Genomic DNA, 19,012 nt, shown 5'->3' with positions numbered 1-19,012 from the left:
CCGTCCGTCCGTTTTTACAGGTTTTCTCTGGATTTCAGATTTTTTAATTTTAAATTTGAGCCTTGCAAAACTTTTATGAAATATCGCTCACAGGTATGTGCGTGTCACCTCTTCTTTTAATGATCATAGTGATAAAAATAATAATGTATTTATTTGGACTTAATCTGTGAACAAATGATGTTTATTTTGATGACTGTAGTTAAACTTTCATCAATAATTTTGAATCATTTTACTATTTTTTAATATTGATGATAATAATGAATGACAGCGATGACTTTTATTCTTTTTTATGACAGTATCACTTATTTTTTATTCATTTTATTAACATAAAATCAGAACTTTCGGACGTTTAAAAACAGACGGTGAGTTTATGTCCAGTGAAGGTAACAAAGTGATAACCTCGGCACCGCGGCGATGCTCTGTGGCGTGAGTCGTGACACACTCGTTTCCCAGATCCTGACCAGACAAAGAAATTAGTTTGGCGAGGAAACGTTTCCCCCTGAGAGCCGACTGAAGCTCAGCCAGTGAGGCTCGATGTACGGCAGGCGTGGCCAGCTTCAGCTTCCCGATGACGTTCCTAAACTGGCATTCGCGATACACACTCACAAACACATATACACATAAAGGGGGAAACGGGACTGACAGAAGAGCCGAGACAACAAACAAAACATAACAGATCTAAGTGAAGGCGCGTGGGTTTGTGCGTCCTCTTCCCTTCAACACATTTATTTACATCGAGCTTTTTTCCTCTTTGTTTGTACAAATATTTACATTTTTTCTTTCTTTAATTTTCCCGACTGAGTGACCACACCCTCACCTCAGTTTCTAAGCAACCACACAGGTGTCTGTAAGCTGTGAAGTCAGTCGGACTGAGCCAGCTGTGTTTCCCTCTGTGACATCATTTCAGGTTCAGCCAATCAACAGAGCAGAGCAGCTCCTCACCGCGTCTCATCAGGCGTCAACGCCGCCGCCACCGGAAACCCAAAACACAGCGGATGGAGAGGGTACACACACACACACACACACACACACACACACTGACATCAGATGGCGTTATTGACAGAGTTCAGACACTTCCTGTTTTTTCCCGTAACAAACGACTTGATTGGTCGGAGGCCATCGGCGCCTCCTCAGCTGTGGCAGCGCTGTGAGTTTTCAGGTGACCTGTGGGAGTGTGCAGGGTTCAAAGGTCAGACAGACGGACCAGGATCACTGTGTGGAGGCCTGTGGGGTCTCGTGCATTGGTTACCATGGTGACAACATTCCTGCTCTCAGGTGATTCGTTAATCCTCACAGGTCAGGTGACAAAACAACTTCAGTGAAAGTTTTTTTTTCTGAATTCTAATGCAGCGGTTCTACTCACGTCTGCAGGCTGCTTTTTGCCTCCTCGTACCTGTGCGAGGTCACACGCAGGTGCTTTAATGTGGGCGGTCTTTGTGACCAAAGCCGTCTGACCTTTGAGCTCACGGAGGTCAGAATCAGTCATGTGACTGGTCCAGGCTGATAGCAGGTGCCACTGATGAGTCGGTCAGCTGACTGCGGACACCTGTGGACTCTGTCAGTGACGTTACCTGATGAACTTCCTGTCTGAGGGGGCCGTCCTTCACCTTCCTCTACTGTCTGTCTGTCCGTCTGTAACTGTCTCCTCTCTCTGTCCGTCTGTCTGTCAGTCTGTGTCTTTCAGCAGTGTCACTGACTCCACCATGTCGCTCAACATCATCACTGTAACTCTCAACATGGGTGAGTACGCTTCAGCACGGGCGAGCGCTGCTGCCGATCACACCGTAGCCCCGCCCTAAACCCTCCCCTGCTTCCTGTTTCTCTGAAACTCCAACTGGACCAAAAGTAACTTGCTGCTTGTTCAGTCAGAGCTGAAAGCGTGAGCTGAGCAGCACGCTCATGCAGGAGTACAGTCAGAAGTCGCCTCCTGCAGGACATTAGAGAGAACGCAGGTTTAAGAAGCTAGCGTTATTATGGCGTGGCTGTTAGCTCGCAGTGAAAGAAATGTTTGCACGTAGCAGCAGAGCTCAGGTTAACCCTGCTGTGTGCCTGCCTGTCTGTCAGAGAGGTACAACTTCCTGGGCATCAGTATTGTCGGTCAGAGTAACGACAGAGGGGACGGAGGCATTTACATCGGCTCCATCATGAAGGGCGGAGCGGTGGCGGCGGACGGACGCATCGAGCCGGGAGACATGCTGCTGCAGGTGCCGCTCATGCCGTTTAATCCGCTTCCTGTTTTAAAGGTGGCGGTGAGAAGGCTCACGATGCTGTGTCGTCTGTGTGTCCGTCAGGTGAACGACATCAACTTTGAGAACATGAGCAACGACGACGCCGTCCGAGTCCTCCGAGAGATCGTCCACAAACCGGGGTGAGACCTTTTGCTTCATCCGTAAGATCGCCATGGTAACCAAGGCTGATCACGTGGTTTAAAGTCAGCTTTGATTTATCTGACAAATGAATCCGTGCAGGAGCTCAGGTGTTTTTCCTGCGTCGCAGTGGAGACGCTGCGCTCAGAAACATCAAAGCAACCCTTTAACCACACCATCGGTCAGCTCCGAGGGGCGTTCATCCGATTCTGCTGCTTTGGTCTGAATGAAATTAACAGCAGGTGCTCTGAGCCAGTGTTTGCCAATCTTTTGGCGCCACGGCACATATTTCACATCAGAAAAATCACACTGCATTTCCCCCGCGCCTCAGGCATAGTGGGGGCCTCGGTTTGTGCCCAGTATACCTGTTTTGATGCTAGGGCCTTCTCCAGGACCCACGTCAGACTGACTGCTTTTTCTTCTCAAATATTTATCTATTGCTATCACAGCTGCGTCGTCTCACAGCATGACTATTATGTCATTTCTTCTTTGTCTGTTGGCAACCCATTGAATTAGAGCAGCTCGTTGCCCCCTAGTGGAAGAGGATGTAATTGTTCTGCCCGTTACTCACGTTCCAATCAGGTGGAACCAGGTAATGTTCCACAGTGGTTGGGAAACACTGCACTAGTGCGATGACCCCACCCCCAAAACAGGAATGCTTTTTACAGGTGAGCCTTTGACATTTTCTCTCTACTTGTTTTCTGAGTCTATTTCAGTACTTTTGCATTTGGCTAGTCTCAGTGTCACTGCTGATAGTATGAGGCCAAACCTGGACCCTGCACAGGCAGCCCAACTCCTCCAGGTCAGTGTTGGGGAGTAATGGAGTACATGTACCGATGTTACGTATTTAAAATACAAAATATGTGTAACTGTATTCTGTTACAGTTACCGTTTAAAAAGGTGGTATTTAGAATACAGTTACTTTGTTGAAATAAATGGATTACACAGCAGTCGTTTCCTGTTTCATATGTTAGGCTGTCCCCTTTCTATTTTTGGTAATTGCACGCCGGTGGAAACCCAAACAAAACACGCATTAAGAGCCTCTAATGTCTGTGTCTCAGTCTCGTGGCCCCTGTCACCTCTACTTGCGGCCTGGATAATGACGTGAAGAAATATTTTTTAAAAATTATTGTTCAAAAAATGATTTAATATGAAGGCAATAGCAGAGTGTTACAGGCATATCCCTAAAGAATGTAGCCTCATGGGCAGTGTAGCCCAGTTGTAAGTACGCTATTAAGACTCGACTGTACACTGTGTTCGTGTTTTCCTCTGAAACAATAAGTTCTGTTGGAGCAGCCTTTCAACGCCTCTCTCTGTCTCTCGCTAGCAAAGTTGACCCAGACAACAAAGTAAAGCTAGTTTTCAGCTACGAGCCCGACACGAACCCGACGTATTAGCCAGAGGTCCCTTTACTACGGTTCGGAGCCGCGGACCTGTTTTATATACGCGTGGAATAGTTTTCTATACGAGATCGCTGCAAAAAGTGCAGCCTTACCTAATGTCCACCTACTGTTACTCACTTATATTAAGATTTAAACATCTAGTTGGTATTGGTATGGAGAGTAACCTTCAGTAATAGTAATAAATCACACAGCAATAGTTCATTCATGTAGTTGTAAAAAGCATGATAATATATTAAGTAATCCAAAGTATTCAGAATACGTTACTCTCATTGAGTAACGTAACAGAATACGTTACAAAATACATTTTGGGGCATGTAATCTGTAGTGGAATACATTTTAAAAGTAACCTTCCCAACACTGCCTACAGTCTTGGACCAGAACATCCTGTGTAGGGGTCTGAAACTGAAAGAATTTCCAGAGTCTGTAAAGAGCAGTGGGCCCAAATCCTCCTGAGCTGTGTGCAAACCCGCTCACAAACTACCAGCATCATCTCGCTGCTGTGCACCAACAGGGCTTTCTCCACCAAGTGCTACGTCATGTTTTACTTTGGCTGACTTCACTCAGTGATATGCAGATCAAATAATTATTTCCCTAACAGTGTTTAAACTGAGCTCTCACGTTTCTCTCACTAAAGCTGCAGGTTTCCGTAGTCTTACTTAGTGCTTTCTAACTACATTCAGACACATTCACACGCCGATGGATGCATCGGAGAGCAACTTGGGGTTAGTATCTTGGCCAAGGCATACTTGGCATGCAGCCTGGGATCGAACCACCAACCTTCCAATCAGCAGGTGACATGGAGGGACATACAGACCTGTACAGGCAGCAACACCCTGACTGCTATTAGTGCAGGCGTTTCCTGCAGGATGAAGGAACTGATGCCAGTAGATCACCTCTGAGCTCCTGGACCCCAGGACAGCATCGTTCGCCTCATTAGGAGCCCTGGTGGGTCAAACAAACAGAGGACCGTTTAGAGTTTCTGCAGGGAAGTTTCAGCTAAATGGACTCGCCTGCTGCATCATTTTATCACTTTGATCTTTGGGGTGTCGTTGAATTCAACCTCTGCAGGTTGATCATTTTCATTTCTGTCAAGCGATGTGGCATCGTTTCCTCCCCATCACGTTACCCAGCTCCATATCTCTCAGTGAAATCTGATGTTTGCAAAGTGTCTCCTTAGTTTCTTTGAGCAGTGCATACCTACTCTTCCTGCTCTTTGAATTGCCCGTTTGAATTGAATGTAACTTAATGAAAACGTTTTCTGGGGCTGACATTGAAATCGAGTGACTCCACTGTGTAGTACACCCAACGAGTCAGGTCTCAGGAGGACACAGATCCCTGGGAGGAGTCGCTGTGGATGATCATGTTTGCAGATGACTCGGTGATCTGTAATGAGAGCAGGAAGCGGGTGAAGGAGAGCTGCAGAGGTGGCGGTATGCTCTGGAGAGAAGAAGAATCAAATTCACTAGAAACAAGGAAAAAAAACCTGTGTGTGAATGGCCTGTATTTGTATAGCGCTTTACGCTACATCCAGTCATCCACACATTCACACACTGGTGATGGCAAGCTACATTGTAGCCACAGCCACCCTGGGGCGCACTGACAGAGACGAGGCTGCCGGACACTGGCGCCACCGGGCCCTCTGACCACCACCAGTAGGCAACGGGTGAAGCGTCTTGCCCAAGGACACAACGACCGAGACTGTCCAAGCCGGGGCTCGAACCGGCAACCTTCCGATTACAAGACGAACGCCCAACTCTTGAGCCACGATCGCCCATCCGAATGAGAGGGGCACAGGTAGAGGGAGCAGAGGTAGTGATGGTGGAGGACTTTAAATACCCGGGATCGAGCATCCACAGAGAGATGAAGAGGAGAGTGCAGGCAGGGTGGGGCGGGTGGAGGCGAGTGTGACCGAAGGAGAAGTTTTAAAGATGTCCTGCTGTGATGTGATGGAGAGGGTGGAGTCAAGCTGAAGGTGTTCCGATGTTTGTTGGGAGATGATGAGCCCATCAGAGGGAGCGCTCAGAGTCAGAGGCTGAGCCGGTCTGAGCATGTGCAGAGGAGGGAGGATGGAGATGGAGCTGCCAGGCGGGAGGAGAGGAGGACGTGCAGAGGGCTGGAGTGACCGAGGAGGAGAACCTCTGCTGTGGCGCCTCCTAAAAGGAGCTCCTCAAAGTTTTCCTGGTTTTGTTTCCAAAACCAAAACAAAAAACATGACGTCGCTCTTGTGATCGTGTAACTTCCTGTTTGTTTTTTTAAGCTGATCACCATCTGCTGGTCATTACTGGTACTGCAGCCTCAGATTTTCAAAGCAATTTCTAACCCTTCTTTTTATCCTTTAAAATAGTTTTCCTGTCACGCTTCAGCCCCGAGCTGCATTTAGTGATAAAGCGATTATCTGGTGGCTTCAGTGAGGAACGATCAGCTAGTTGGTGGCTGGTGTAACCTCGCATAACCTAAAATCGTGGTAGAGTTTTATGCTCTGACATAACAAAGTGTGAGTCTCCCAGACTCACTGTTCCTGAGCTGTGTGCTTGTGCGGAGGCTGCTGTGTGAATAAAGTTACTGTTTGAATAATGACTGATCTGTGTCATCTTCCTTTCAGTCCGGTGACGCTAACGGTGGCAAAGTGTTGGGATCCGAACCCGCGAGGCTGCTTCACACTGCCGAGAAGTGAGTTATCATCGGTATTTGTTTGGCACACAAGAGGTGTTACATAAAGTAATCTGATTACATCACACATCCAAATCTCCACAGGCGAGCCAGTCCGTCCCATCGACCCCGCTGCCTGGGTGTCTCACACCGCCGCCATGACGGGGAGGCTCCTCCCACTCTACGGTATTACACCCACCATCCTCTGCAGCTACTGTCACCTGTCCATCAGACGCTAACCTGCTACTTTTTTCCAGGCGTGAACGAGGAGAACCACCTCAACATCCACAGTGACATGACCATGGTTGTCAAGGCGATGGCCAATCCCGAGTCTGGCCTGGAGGTCCGAGACAGGATGTGGCTGAAGATCACCATCCCCAACGCTTTCATCGGTAAGAAGTCCGCCTCATATTTCGGTCTGAATCCTGAAACCGTGACCTTTAACCTCTGATGACCATCAGGTGTGGGTTCAGTCACTGAGAAAACCTCATTGTCTCGTCTTCACGTACTCGCTCTTCGCTCTGACCTGGTCTCCACCCTCAGCCGATCCAGACCGTCCCGCCACTCTATGACTTTGTACACCGCCAACATTAGAGCTACGAATGACGTCCATCACAGTGGCCCTTTGTGTGCTACCCTCAGCTCGTTTAGCCCGCGAGCCAGCGCGGTTTACCGCCCCTGTAGGAGCAGGCGCTCGCTCTGGTATCCCCGTGTTGGTGTTGTTCCTGGATCGTCAAAGCTAACGTTGGTCTGGGTTCAACATGGCAGGTGACCTGTCACATTGTTGTGATGTCATCGCTTTGGACCATGGAAACAGCACGACCTGACCGTCACCGCCCCCTTTTTGGGATTTTTTTTCCCGAGGGGACATCGACAGTTTTTTTTCCCACGTTGCTATGACATCACAACAATGTGATTGGTCACTGGCCATGTTGAACCCAGACCAACGTTAGCTTTGAAGTTCCAGATGCGACAGCAGCTAGCAGTACTAGCATAAGAGTACGGAGAGGTGTGTCGCCCGCGGGGCGCCATGTTAGCAGAACCATCATCATCAGCGCGCCAGGCATTTGTTAACCACACTGAAGTGTGCGGGTCCCGAGATAAACCTTTATCAGCTTTGATATGAGCAACCAATGAGAGTACAGGATACTACACTAGTAGTAAATACGCTGGAGGGTTACCTAGGCAACCACAGTCTGCTAGCGAGGAGCCGTCAGACAATGAATGGCGCCCTGTGAGGACGTTCACTCCACGAGGCTCGGAGAGCGAGCAAGTACCAGTTAGAGCTGGTTCTGGTTCCAGGGACGTTCATCAGCCCGCGGACCATCGGATCCCCGCAGAGCTTTGGCGATGGCTCGACCGCAGCGAGGGTTGGTTTTGGGAAAGCGGGAAGTTATGTGTGCCTCACCTTTGACGGCCTCCCTCCGCCCCCGCAGGTTCAGACGTGGTGGACTGGCTGCACCGTAACGTGGATGGCTTCATTGACCGACGTGAGGCTCGCAAGTACGCCGGCAACCTGCTGAAGGCCGGGTTCATCCGGCACACCGTCAACAAGGTGACCTTCTCCGAGCAGTGCTATTATGTGTTCGGAGACCTCTGTGGAGGTGAGGGCAGGAAGTTAAAAACATTTCACAATAAGAGCGTGAGTTTGAGGTTTCTGCTGCGCTGATGATGACTCTGTGCTTCCTCCTCAGACATGGCTGTGATGTCACTGATGGATCAGGAAGAAGCCTCCACTCGAGGGTCTGACTGTGACCAGCTCACCTTCCCCTACCAGTACCCCATCCCCCACCCCTACAGCTCCCCCCACCCGCTCCACCAGCTGCCGGCCCTTGGAGGAGGAGGAGGAGGCCCATGCAGTGAAGGTAACAAACGTGCTCGTGTACAAACACTCGCAGTGGGTTCTGATTGGCTGTTACTGATCAGCTGGCCGCTCTTGTCCAAATATGGTCGCTGTGAAATGACTGACATCATGATGTCTGAAGTGATGATGTCATGTTTGTTGCAATCTCACAGGAAGCTGTAGCAGCGGCTCGAACTGCAGCGACAATCAGAAGGAGGGAGGAGCAGGAGGGAGCGAATTGAGAGCCTCCAAACAGGAAGTGAGTGCCTCTCCTGAGAAGCGTCTGGAGGCGGAGCCTCTCAGCGACAGCAGCATCCAGCGACCTCCGAGCTGCTTTGAAGACCTCCTGCCGTCATCTAGAGGTCAGCACCACGACCTTCCAACAGCCCAGCCTGGAGTCTCCGCCTCCCGCCAGTCCTTCCGCATGGCCATGGGAAACCCCGGCGACTTCTTTGTGGATGTCATGTGATCACATGTGGTCACATGACATCGGGACCTGGAAACACTTTCGTGATTATAAACTGTTGAGTCTGTAGTTTGAATGAAGCTGATTCAGGAAAGTTTGCTCTTCGTCATATTTAGATTTTATTTATGAACCTCCACTGTGAAGCGGCACACCTTTGACCTCACCTGCCTCCAGCACTCACCTGTCCAACCCGCCATCCTCACGTGTTTGAAGATCGGAGCAGCTCAGAGGCCCGGGAGCGTTCGATTTGATCCGTTGTCACATCAGGACCTCGCTCTGAGGCTCTTCTGTTCTCCATCGATGCGGCGTTCTCTGGTTCCTGTCTGTGAGGACGTCGCAGAGGGAAGCTGAGCTTCGTCTCCAGGAGCTGCCGGATGTTGAATCGTGTGCCGGGTTGGGCTCGACAGGAGATCCAAACCGGAAGCAGAAGCAGGTTCAGGTCACCGAGAGGAAACGGGAACTAACCGCAGATACGCCCTGCCAACCCGGCTGCCGTCCGCAGGCCTGCAGGTCCAGCTCACTGACGGTTCCTCGAGTCCGTGCTAACCCCGTTTCCTGCGCACACTTCAGCTGCTCGTGTCTTCGGGTCACTTGTTTATTACTGACAGCAGAGTGAAGGAGACATTTGAAAGTATAGAAAAGCATAAACACCAAACCTGAAAGAAAGAAAAATCCAGTGAAACCAGCGACGTGATCGGAGGATGGTCCTGATCCACGGCGCAGCTTTGGGCGTGTCTCACTGCTGACGTTACCTGAGTCAGGTGGTCCAGCTGAGAGGCGACTGAAGCCTGCAGAACAGTTTCTACATTTTTCAGAGACCAAAGCGACTGAACCCAGAAAGACTCCAACAGTCACAGTTTCCTGTGTTTTTTTTGACCCAGACTATGTGAATCTCACACACTTTGATCCTTTTATTCACTGCAGTGCACAGAAAATGTTTACAGTTAGTACGAGCTCAAACATGTCTGATAACGAGCCACAGCGGCGTGCATGTTTGGATGGGGCTGACCTCAGATCAGGAGCACTAATCTGCAGGTTTCCGGAGCGTTCCTGAGTCTGTGCACTGATTTTTGACACAGCGCTGCTGCAGGTCGCCGTTATCGGCCGAGAAGCTCTGTAGGTGTGCGCAGTCATGTGACCGAGCGGTTCACAGTCACCTTTAAATCTTCCTCCAGCTGTCTGTGTGACGTTTCCACCTTTTCTTGCTCCATCACAGCTTTCAGAGAAATGCTGTGTATCCTCTGCAGACATTTGAGTTGTTCAAAACAATAAAAGTCTTTGAAATGTGTGAAATGCTTCTGTCCGATCTGCACGCTGAGCTGATGACAGCAGGCTGTTTGACCGATGGGTGACGCTGGACAAAAACTACAAAACACAGAGGCCTCATGGGCCGTGAAGCTCAGGCTCTGTGAGACAGGTGAACACCATCCAGAGTAAGAATCTGCTTAGATACCATATTTCTAAGATTTTCAGGGCCGAGTACAATAACCTCAGTTTGATCTGAATTAAGAAGCAGAAAGTTAGCGGCCATGCAGGTCTTTATGTCTTTAAGACATTGGTGTGTGTTACCTGGCTTCATGGATAGATAGAGCTGCGTGTCAGAGCTGGGTGAAAATGTATGCTATGCCTTCTAATGATACTGCCTAAGGGAAGCATGTATAACTGTTTTGTTATTTTGTTATTTTTTATTCATGTGGATATAGTACATATGACATAAATATCACAAGTTTATTTTTAAAACAAAATAAACTTATTTTTCACGTGATGTGCATTTATAGACATGCATGTTCAATATCCACATGAATAAAAATAATAAAGTAATTTATTCATTTATACCGGTAGTGTAAAAGTCAAAGACTAGGAAATATCTTTCACGTGTGCGACTAATAAAGGTTATCTTATCTAGAATCTAAGATCTAGACATGTAAAAACAGAGAATTGTGTCAGGTGACCCCGAAGAGCTTCAATCTGAACTTTTCCACTCAGAAACAAAACACGCCTCCTTCGTCACTTCGTTGTAGTGACCACATTCTCCCACGGTCACCCTGAAGCCGAACCTTGGTCTTTGGGGACCCCTGATGTCTGGGCCCGGACAGTGACGTCACTGGCTCGCGTTCACAGCTCGCTCTTTTCTGCTGGGACGCGTCCCAAACCGTTCAGCTGCCGCCTCGGGCTCCGTGAGTGGGCACGGCGGGGGGCCGGGACGCGCCGGTGTTCGAACCACACTGACACCAGGCCGGGCCGTTGGCATAGGGAGCCGCGGCGGTCAGCTGGGGTCCCGCGGGGCAGGGAGTGTCCCGGCGGAGGAGGGCGGTGCTATGAGCGGGACGCGGCCGGCGGGGCTCCGCCAGCTTACGCGGAGCTCCGCCGCGGCGCAGACATCTTGGCACCGAATGGTGGAGACGGAGGGTCCGGTCCTAACGCCCCGATGGATCGACGGCGGGGCTCGCGGGTCCAGGAGGAGTCCTCGCCGGGAGCCAGGGGCCTGTCCGCGGGGCCGGGGAGCACCGGCAGCGGTCCGTGCTCTGCCCGTGAGTCCGTCCGTCCGCACTGCAGCAGCGGTGGCTGACTGCTGCGGCAGCGCTAGCAGCAGCTGCTAACGGCTAGCTCCGAAGCAGCCGTCAAAAATCCCGGTTTTCGCTCCTGGCGCTGACCGCTCCCGTCTTTCCCGCCTGAGCTGTGGTGTACTGTCCACAGTGAGAGCCGAGGAGCCGCCCTTCAATTCGGCTCACCCATAAGGAAGCTGCGTGTAGGCAAAACGAACCTTTTTAGCGTTTTTATGTGTCGCTGTCGTCGATAAATACCGTTCTCGTGAGCGGCGCCGAAACCTACGTGACTGGGTGGAAACCTCAGTCCTCCCGCCCAGGTACAAATAACTGGGGGACACACGAGGCTGCCGAAAACAGCGGCACAGCCCGCCGTTACCGGCCGCTAAACGATCTGAAGGGTTTCCTTCGCTATCCCGGGAAATTTAACGCCAACGTTAAAACGGAGATTTCTTCAATGGGGTTCGGAGTGCGCCCCTTTTAAGGTTTATCAGCGGGTAACTGCAGGCTGTCAGCGTTCATTTTCACCTTCAGTGTGGAGATGTTCTTATTGTGTGCTCGTATGTGAATATCAAAACGCCTTTTCGTGTCTACGATTAAAATAAATATGTCGCATGAAACAATAAAAGGGCAGAACATGTCCGCCAGCATTTAAACGCTTCATCTTTATAATCTGAAGCATCCGCACGGAGTGGTGTAGTCTGACGTTTACAGGAAAACCACAAATGCATCTTCACATTTATACAAACGCGCTTTCTTTAGAAAAGATTATGTATATTTATAAGAAGGTAAATTGACAGCTGCTCTCTGTGTGTGAAATTAAAATAATGATGGACTCTGCTTTATTTACGACGCTCTGTTCAGGTGCTGCTCTGACAGTCAGATTTCAGAGTGTTCAGCTGCCTGCCTGTCATCAGGATTACTGCGGATTCATTTCCAGCTGAGCGATGTTTCTGTGCATGGACGCTGAGGTCCTGAACCTACGGTCCAGGTTTCATGTCACAGTTTAACATTATGATGTCATCAGCTGGCCAGGGATGGGAACTGATAGGAATTTAGCGATTCCAGTATTGCTTCTCTTATGGATTGTCTTTCACCAGCATCACTAAGACATTACAGTCATGTAAATGAACCACACGCTGTGGGTCGCATGTTTGAGTGTGCTGAGGTTTCCTTCTTTGTTGTAGTCAGTAACATATTACACAGAACACTTCGTTCTACTATTCGTTACTTTCATGTTCCTCTGTAAAACGATCTGAAGCGCTTATAATCACCATCTAACGATATAACCCCGAGGCTACAGCCCCACGTAGCAGCACACACCTCTCTCAGGTCTTTCTCTTAGTACAGGGGTGGGCAACTCCAGGCCTCGAGTGCCGATGTCCTGCAGGTTTTAGATCTCACCCTGGATATCACACCTGAATCAAATGATTAGTTCATTACCCGGCCTCTGGAGAACTACAAGACAGGTTGAGGAGGTCATTTAGCCATTTGAATCAGCTGTGTTGGATCGTGGACACATCTAAAATCTGCAGGACACCGGCCCTCGAGGCCTGGAGTTGCCCACCCCTGTCTTAGTACAACGCAAAAATGAAAACCAGCACAAAAAGCGGTCGCCACGGTGATTCTGAACAGGTAGAGGAGGCTGCAGCCTGACTGCTCATCTGCTTGTTACCTGGTGCACTCTGGGCTCTTGGCTAGCTTAGCGTTAACATGCTGTCTGTGCAGTTGCATGTAAAGATTGAAGTTGTGTTAACAGCAGACTGCAGTTTGTATCTCGACCTTTTGTGCAATAAAATAAAAGTGACGTGCATATCCACGCTGGAGACTGCACCGCCGTTTTCCTCCTCTGACACGCCAACTAAATTCAGCTGATCATAGCACGAGTGCAAGAACCGATAAGCGGGATCGATAGCTCAACGACCAGGAGGAATGGAGTTTTCCGAGTCGGGAACAGCGCCCCCTGCTGTGTGAAGTGTTTCCCAGGCGCTGCCTGTAATAACTTGCGCCCTCTTCTTGTCTGTGCAGCTGCAACTCCCTCTGTTATGATTGGCTGTGACTGACGGTGTCAGCTCCTCATCCACGACTGCAGGGGAAGGTGTTGATCTCCAGAGCTTGTCGCCATGACAGCAGGTGAGGCCTCAGCATGCTCAGAATCTTTTACTCAGGGCAGCTTAGCATGATTCAGGGCTCGAAGTCATACTCCTCTATCCTAACATCATCATCTGTCTGAAAGTTACAAGTTACTGTAGCCCCTCCCCTTTTAGACAGCTGGCTTCTGATTGGCTGACCCTCACAGGCATCTGTATGGTGCTAATGATGTCATATAAATCCAGGAGTAGAAAAGTCTTAAACGGCCCTCACTGTTCATCCTTCAGCAGTAACCATGGAAACGTGTTTCCATGGTAAAGATGTTGGGGTGTTTCCACACCCTTACAGAATGTAACGCAGCGAGCCCGCTGAGGTCATCCATACGGATTCATTAATGTTGATTGATTACTGATTGATCCGGCCCAGAACTGAAACCAGGAACACCTGGTCATGTGACAGCTCGTCAGTAGCAGGATGCAAATGCAGAATGAACCTAATCTGTGACGGTCAGCCCGGGTCAAAGGTGAGACGCTGCACCAAACGCTGCTTCCTGTGATCGCCCTCTGCAGCGCTGTCACCACCAGGGGGCGGAGTTTCCCAGTAACTGAGTGTGTGAGTCGTTCTTGGCCATCCTCCGGGCTGTGAGAGCATGTTCTCACCGGGATACAGATTTATGTTGGGATTGGTCCTGACTCAGCCGAAGCGTGGGAACAACGGCGGCTCCAGACGCGTTTCACTGAAGCATTCCGAGGTTCAGCTTTCCATTTAATCTCGAATCCAGCGATCTGTCTGATGACGGTGAGTGGAGGAAGCTCGTTGTACTGTCGGCCGTTTCCCGTGGTTACCGAAGCCTCGCTTCACTCTCTCTTCAGATGCTGAGTCTGCGTCAGGAGGCGGGGCTGCTTCGATGTGAAGCTGATCATTTAGATTTAAACTCTGATCTCACGATTGCACCACGACTCTCCTGGACCAATCAGAGGCAGTGTGGACTCACATGGTGTGCTGTGCTGTTGGACGGTGATGGCGATGGAGCGCTGAGGCAGGTGCTCTCCCACCGCCGTTGCAGAGCTGCGTGCTGAACGTGACGCTTTGCAGCTTCCTTCGGTCCTGCAGACATGCAGAGGGAGCCTGTTGCTAGGCAACAGCAGCAGGGCTGCGGCGCTGACAGAAAGCTCAGTGAGCGACGCCAGGCTCACAGGTGAGCTCGCTGGTCCAAACTCCGGCCGATGCACAGCGTCTGCTCCGACAGGCCCGTCAGGACCTCTGGTATAATGGGGACATCTGAGTGCTGCGAACAGCTGGAGCGGCAGCGACGTGGACGTTAGTGGATCAAACACGTGTTAGCGCACTCTGACCCGGACGACCCCGATCACCTCGTGTTCAGGCTGAGGAGGCAGTCTCAGATGACGGAGAGCTTTTTACGATGTTGGCTCGACTGTGCGTGTGCATCGGGGTCGGTAACGATCACCGCGGTGTCGGCCATGTTTGATATCTGGACACAGTCAGCTGCAGGTGACAGACAGGTGTGGCTGCGGTGGAGGGTAAAGTGTGATCTCAGGTATTACCTCAGCAGTGTCTCTGTGACCCAAGCTGGGTCCCAAAATGTAGGCTGCATCCTCCTGAGGACCCGGCCTTCGCGGTCTACGTGGGCCGGGTCCTTCGAAGACCGAGAAGACCAGAAGTGCGAGGCTGTGAAATTGGACGGTCTAACCTTCTGATTAACGTCACCGCTGTCTCGGTGGAGTTTAATAAACTCGGCCGTCTGCTCCTTGCTGTCTAAAATATAACAGGACACTGGAGTAAACTCTCGACCGTCTCACACTTCTGTTTAATCAGTTTTCTGTTTGACGTTTATTCAGCTGTGTGAAAACCACCCGAGGGATTAATAAAGTTTTATTTAATCTAATCTAATAACTTTGATCCCAGCCAAACAGATTTACTTTTACGATTTAAGTTATCCGAGTGACTTAAATATCATGTTTAACCTGAGTAGCGAAAGACAGCGGGGGTCTGAAAACGATGAAGCCGGGAGTTCGCTGCTCTCGCCGGCTCGAGTGACTATTGAACCCCCCGGCTAGCTATCGAGTGGGTAACAGACGTCTCCGAAAACATCGGCGCACTTTTGCAAATATGTGATGTCTTGATAAACTGAGCAGATATTTGAAGTTTACACAGCTACATTCTCGCCTGAAAATATGTTAAAAGTTTATTTTGTGACGCAGAAAGATTAATAAGAGTAATATTAAAACTAAGCAGCTGCCGCCATCGTTGGAAACTGGAATTGGCTGGGCTGCGCTATGAATTCTGGGATATGGTGGGCCACGAAGGACACACCCGACCCATCCTTCAAATTCGGGGAAATGAAGGACGCATTTGTCGGCCGCATTTGAAGGAGTCGATGAATTGGGACAGCCTTCGTCGCCTGGCTGTGACATAATCAGCCTTCAAATGCAGCCTCCGAAGGATGCAGCCTACGTTTTGGGACACAGCTACAGTGTGTTTTTTTTTCTAAACAGGAAGGGGCGTGTCCCACGGCGCCACTGTGCTGCTGCTGCGGCTCTGTGGTTTTTTTAGGTTTTGATTTTTGTAGCGTTGGACGAGAAAATCAAAACCTAAAGAAAATACAGCGCTGACAGAACTTCCTGCAGGGGGCGCCGAGCACCAGGCTGCTGGACATGAGGAGGTCTGCATCCTTCCTGTGACCTTCATCAAGTTTCAGGTGAGAACAGGAAATCGTCACATACACGCTGAATTCCACTCTTCATCATCTGCTGCTCATTAACTCCTCCTCTTCCTCCTCCTCAGGTGTTGTGGCTCGTTCACGTGTAACAGTCTCGGAGGCGTCGCTGACCTTCAGCGATCACGCCACAGCTGGATGTTTGAGGCTGATGTGTCCACTTCCTGTTTGTGATCGCTGTCAAAACGTTTCGAACTTCCTCAGTAAAGCAGAGTGAAAATAAACTTTCCGAGTGTCTCAGTCTGTTTACGTGAACCCGCCCACAGATGCCGCTGATGATGTCATCACGCTGATGATGTCATCACGCTGATGATGTCATCACGCTGATGATGTCATCACGCTGATTAGAATCCTTTGGGCGTTTCTCAATATGCGTACTTGTGCGTACTTGCGTTCTCATGATACGTCATCAGTCGGAGACCAAGTACTGTTCCAATTCGAAGTACGCATCAAGCCGAGAACGCGAAAAAGTCCCGGATGTGTTCTCGCTCCGCCCGTTTCATCGAGCATGCATCGGTGTGGACTTGGTACAGCTAAATATCCCAGAATGCATTTCGTCCAGAACAGCGGACTCCCGGCACATCGTTTTCACACACACACACACCCCCCCCCCCCCCCCGCCCGCGGTCTTCTCACTACTCAGGTTAAAGAAACCCCAGCAGCTGTCTATAGTATTAAATGTCCACTAAAATAGAAATAAAAGCGTTCTAACATCTCACCTGCTTGTTTTTATTAAGGTATGTACACGTATGTACATGTACACTATTTTTATTAATAGAGGTTTCACTACTGAGGTTAAAAATGATATATAAGTCACTTAGATCACTTCTAAATGTTAATGTTTGGTTTGTTTCAGTGTTTTATTTGTTCCTGAGTAAACTGGTTTGGCTGTGATTAAAGTTAAGCTTCATAACATGTTACTCACAGTTAAATTAAGAGGGGACGGCAGTAAAAACTCCGGACCTGTGACATCATCACGTACGCTGGTGTTCCAATTGTACAAATCACGAGTCCGTGCTCGCGTTCTCGGCGAGTCCGTACTCCCGTGCGTTTTCGGCCAGTACGTACTCGCCGAGAACGCGAGTACGTACTCGCGTACTTGAGAATTGAGAAACGGCCTTTGATTCCACATTGCAGCCTGTTTCAGCCACCAGTGCTGACTGCTGGACCAGTGAAAGCTTCGTGACACGTGCTTACTCACAGTAGACTGTACATAAAAGATGGACTCCAGGCTGTTTTGAACAAATCAGAAATGACAGGATGGAGTCATCAGCTGACGCTTGCTACCACAGATACCTGCTCATTATTAACATCCAATCAAAGTCCTTGAATTTCACTAAAACTGGAGCTCCGCCTTTGTGGACCTCACAGCAGCCATATTGTTGGTCACATGATGTCATTAAAAACAGCACAAACGTGTCCAGTCCTGATATCACAGCAAAGCATGTAACAGACACGCTGTGACCCTCCAAATGTGCAGTAAGCTGCAGAGCCAGCAGAGGGAGACATTTCAAGCCAACATGGAAATAATGACGTGAAACGTTCAAACAGACATTAACACTTTTACACGTAAACACAGGTTAGGGTGTACACGCCACGTGGCAGCTGTAATACTGGGTTGGTCCAGAGGTCCAAACTGCAGATACCATCTACCTGTCAGTCAAAGAGGCCACACCCCTAATAATGCAAACAGGTGAGTTATATAAACATTTCCCCCCCCCTACAGGTGTTATGAAGGTGGGGAGATGTTGACAGAGACTGTTTCAGGCTGTAAACATGTTTGTGCTGTGAAGCTTTAACATGGAAGTCTATGGAGACTGACTCACTGCTGCCCCCGCTGGACGTCAGATGAACTACAGGTTCAGTCTAACAGCAGCTCATACTGAGGCTGTGACACTAAAGACAACATAAACCTGAAGCTGCTCTGCTTCCCGACACACACACACACACACACACACACACACAGATAGAGTTTCTGAAGAGGTGATAATATTCAGTCATAAAACTGGAGCTTCAGTTAAACTGAGGAACCTGGTTTCTCGTCTCTGCTGATGGTCGAGGCGTCTAGTTTGACCTGCAGGACATTTTTTGGTCGCTCCCGGTCACCACGGCAACCAGCAGCCTGTAAAAACAGACGGCGAATCGTTTCTTTTCATCGACCCGAAAAAATACAAGAAAAGAACAAGACGGAGTGGCTGTTTGTGAGGTGTGGGAACCTGCTGACGAGTGTGTGTGTGTGTGTGTGAGTGTTTCTGACTGTGTGTCTGTGTGTGTGGATGGACAGATGAATGGACAGAAGTGTAATTAAATCGTCATCCTTCAGCTCCGGCTGAAAGTCCGTCTCCTCCTCCGTCTCTCTGAGTGACATGCCGTCAGGATCCCAAAGCGCTGGGCCTCCGAGCCAGCTGGACTCAAGCCAGGAGGCCCCGGGCAGTGGGCCAGAAACACTGAGACACGATGGGATACCCAGCAGGTGTTACCTGAGAGGCTGTAAGCTGTGCGGGTGTTAGTGTTTCCTCAGGTTTGTTTAAAAAGTATGAAGACAACAGTTCAGTTTCTGCGAAGTGGGGTGGAGATCTCCATCCATAGTTGTTATACTCAACGTGATGTAATAAATCCTGTTTAATGTGAGGCGATGAGCCCTCAGGTGCACCTGAACAGGAAGCCCACCTGTTGGCACCTGGCTCATTTTCTGTACTCGTTGGGCATTTGGTTGAACTTCTTTCAGGAAGCCTGCAGTCACTCCAGCAGAGCTGCAGGAGCAGAATTCTTCATTTAGCATCGATGCATCTGAAGTCACGCTAAATAAAACCCAGTAAAAATAATTCAAAGTGCTTTTAAAGGAGGACTAAGATGGATAACACTTACACCGTCCTCCAGCATCGCAGGTGCTCCTTCAGCTCAGAGCGTA

General features: G+C 49.6%; 2 protein-coding genes across 2 annotated transcripts in view; both read left to right on the top strand.

Moving 5' to 3' along the window:
• LOC134641809 (segment polarity protein dishevelled homolog DVL-3) overlaps positions 1–10,030 on the top strand; it is a 14,228-nt gene extending 4,198 nt beyond the window's left edge. Inside the window, exons 6-15 of the mRNA XM_063494402.1 lie at positions 908–1,004; positions 1,671–1,740; positions 2,065–2,204; positions 2,292–2,368; positions 6,372–6,439; positions 6,524–6,604; positions 6,676–6,810; positions 7,855–8,022; positions 8,113–8,283; positions 8,435–10,030. Coding sequence (XP_063350472.1) covers positions 908–1,004; positions 1,671–1,740; positions 2,065–2,204; positions 2,292–2,368; positions 6,372–6,439; positions 6,524–6,604; positions 6,676–6,810; positions 7,855–8,022; positions 8,113–8,283; positions 8,435–8,730 — 1,303 coding nt within the window. The 3' untranslated portion in view covers positions 8,731–10,030. The remainder of the gene's footprint in view (positions 1–907; positions 1,005–1,670; positions 1,741–2,064; positions 2,205–2,291; positions 2,369–6,371; positions 6,440–6,523; positions 6,605–6,675; positions 6,811–7,854; positions 8,023–8,112; positions 8,284–8,434) is intronic.
• A 41-nt stretch (positions 10,031–10,071) lies between these two features.
• LOC135932096 (uncharacterized) lies at positions 10,072–16,325 on the top strand. Its single transcript, XM_065471922.1, has 5 exons — positions 10,072–10,144; positions 10,749–11,258; positions 13,302–13,406; positions 15,881–16,083; positions 16,170–16,325. The coding sequence occupies exons 1-3, from the start codon at positions 10,072–10,074 to the stop codon at positions 13,334–13,336; spliced, it is 618 nt and encodes a 205-aa protein (XP_065327994.1). The 3' UTR covers positions 13,337–13,406; positions 15,881–16,083; positions 16,170–16,325.
• Positions 16,326–19,012: the final 2,687 nt, after the last annotated feature.

Source organism: Pelmatolapia mariae, linkage group LG14, assembly GCF_036321145.2.
Source record: "Pelmatolapia mariae isolate MD_Pm_ZW linkage group LG14, Pm_UMD_F_2, whole genome shotgun sequence".
In the NCBI taxonomy this organism is placed as follows: domain Eukaryota; kingdom Metazoa; phylum Chordata; class Actinopteri; order Cichliformes; family Cichlidae; genus Pelmatolapia; species Pelmatolapia mariae.
Note: the sequence above shows the minus strand (reverse complement) of the source record. Positions and strands in the feature narration are given on the sequence as shown.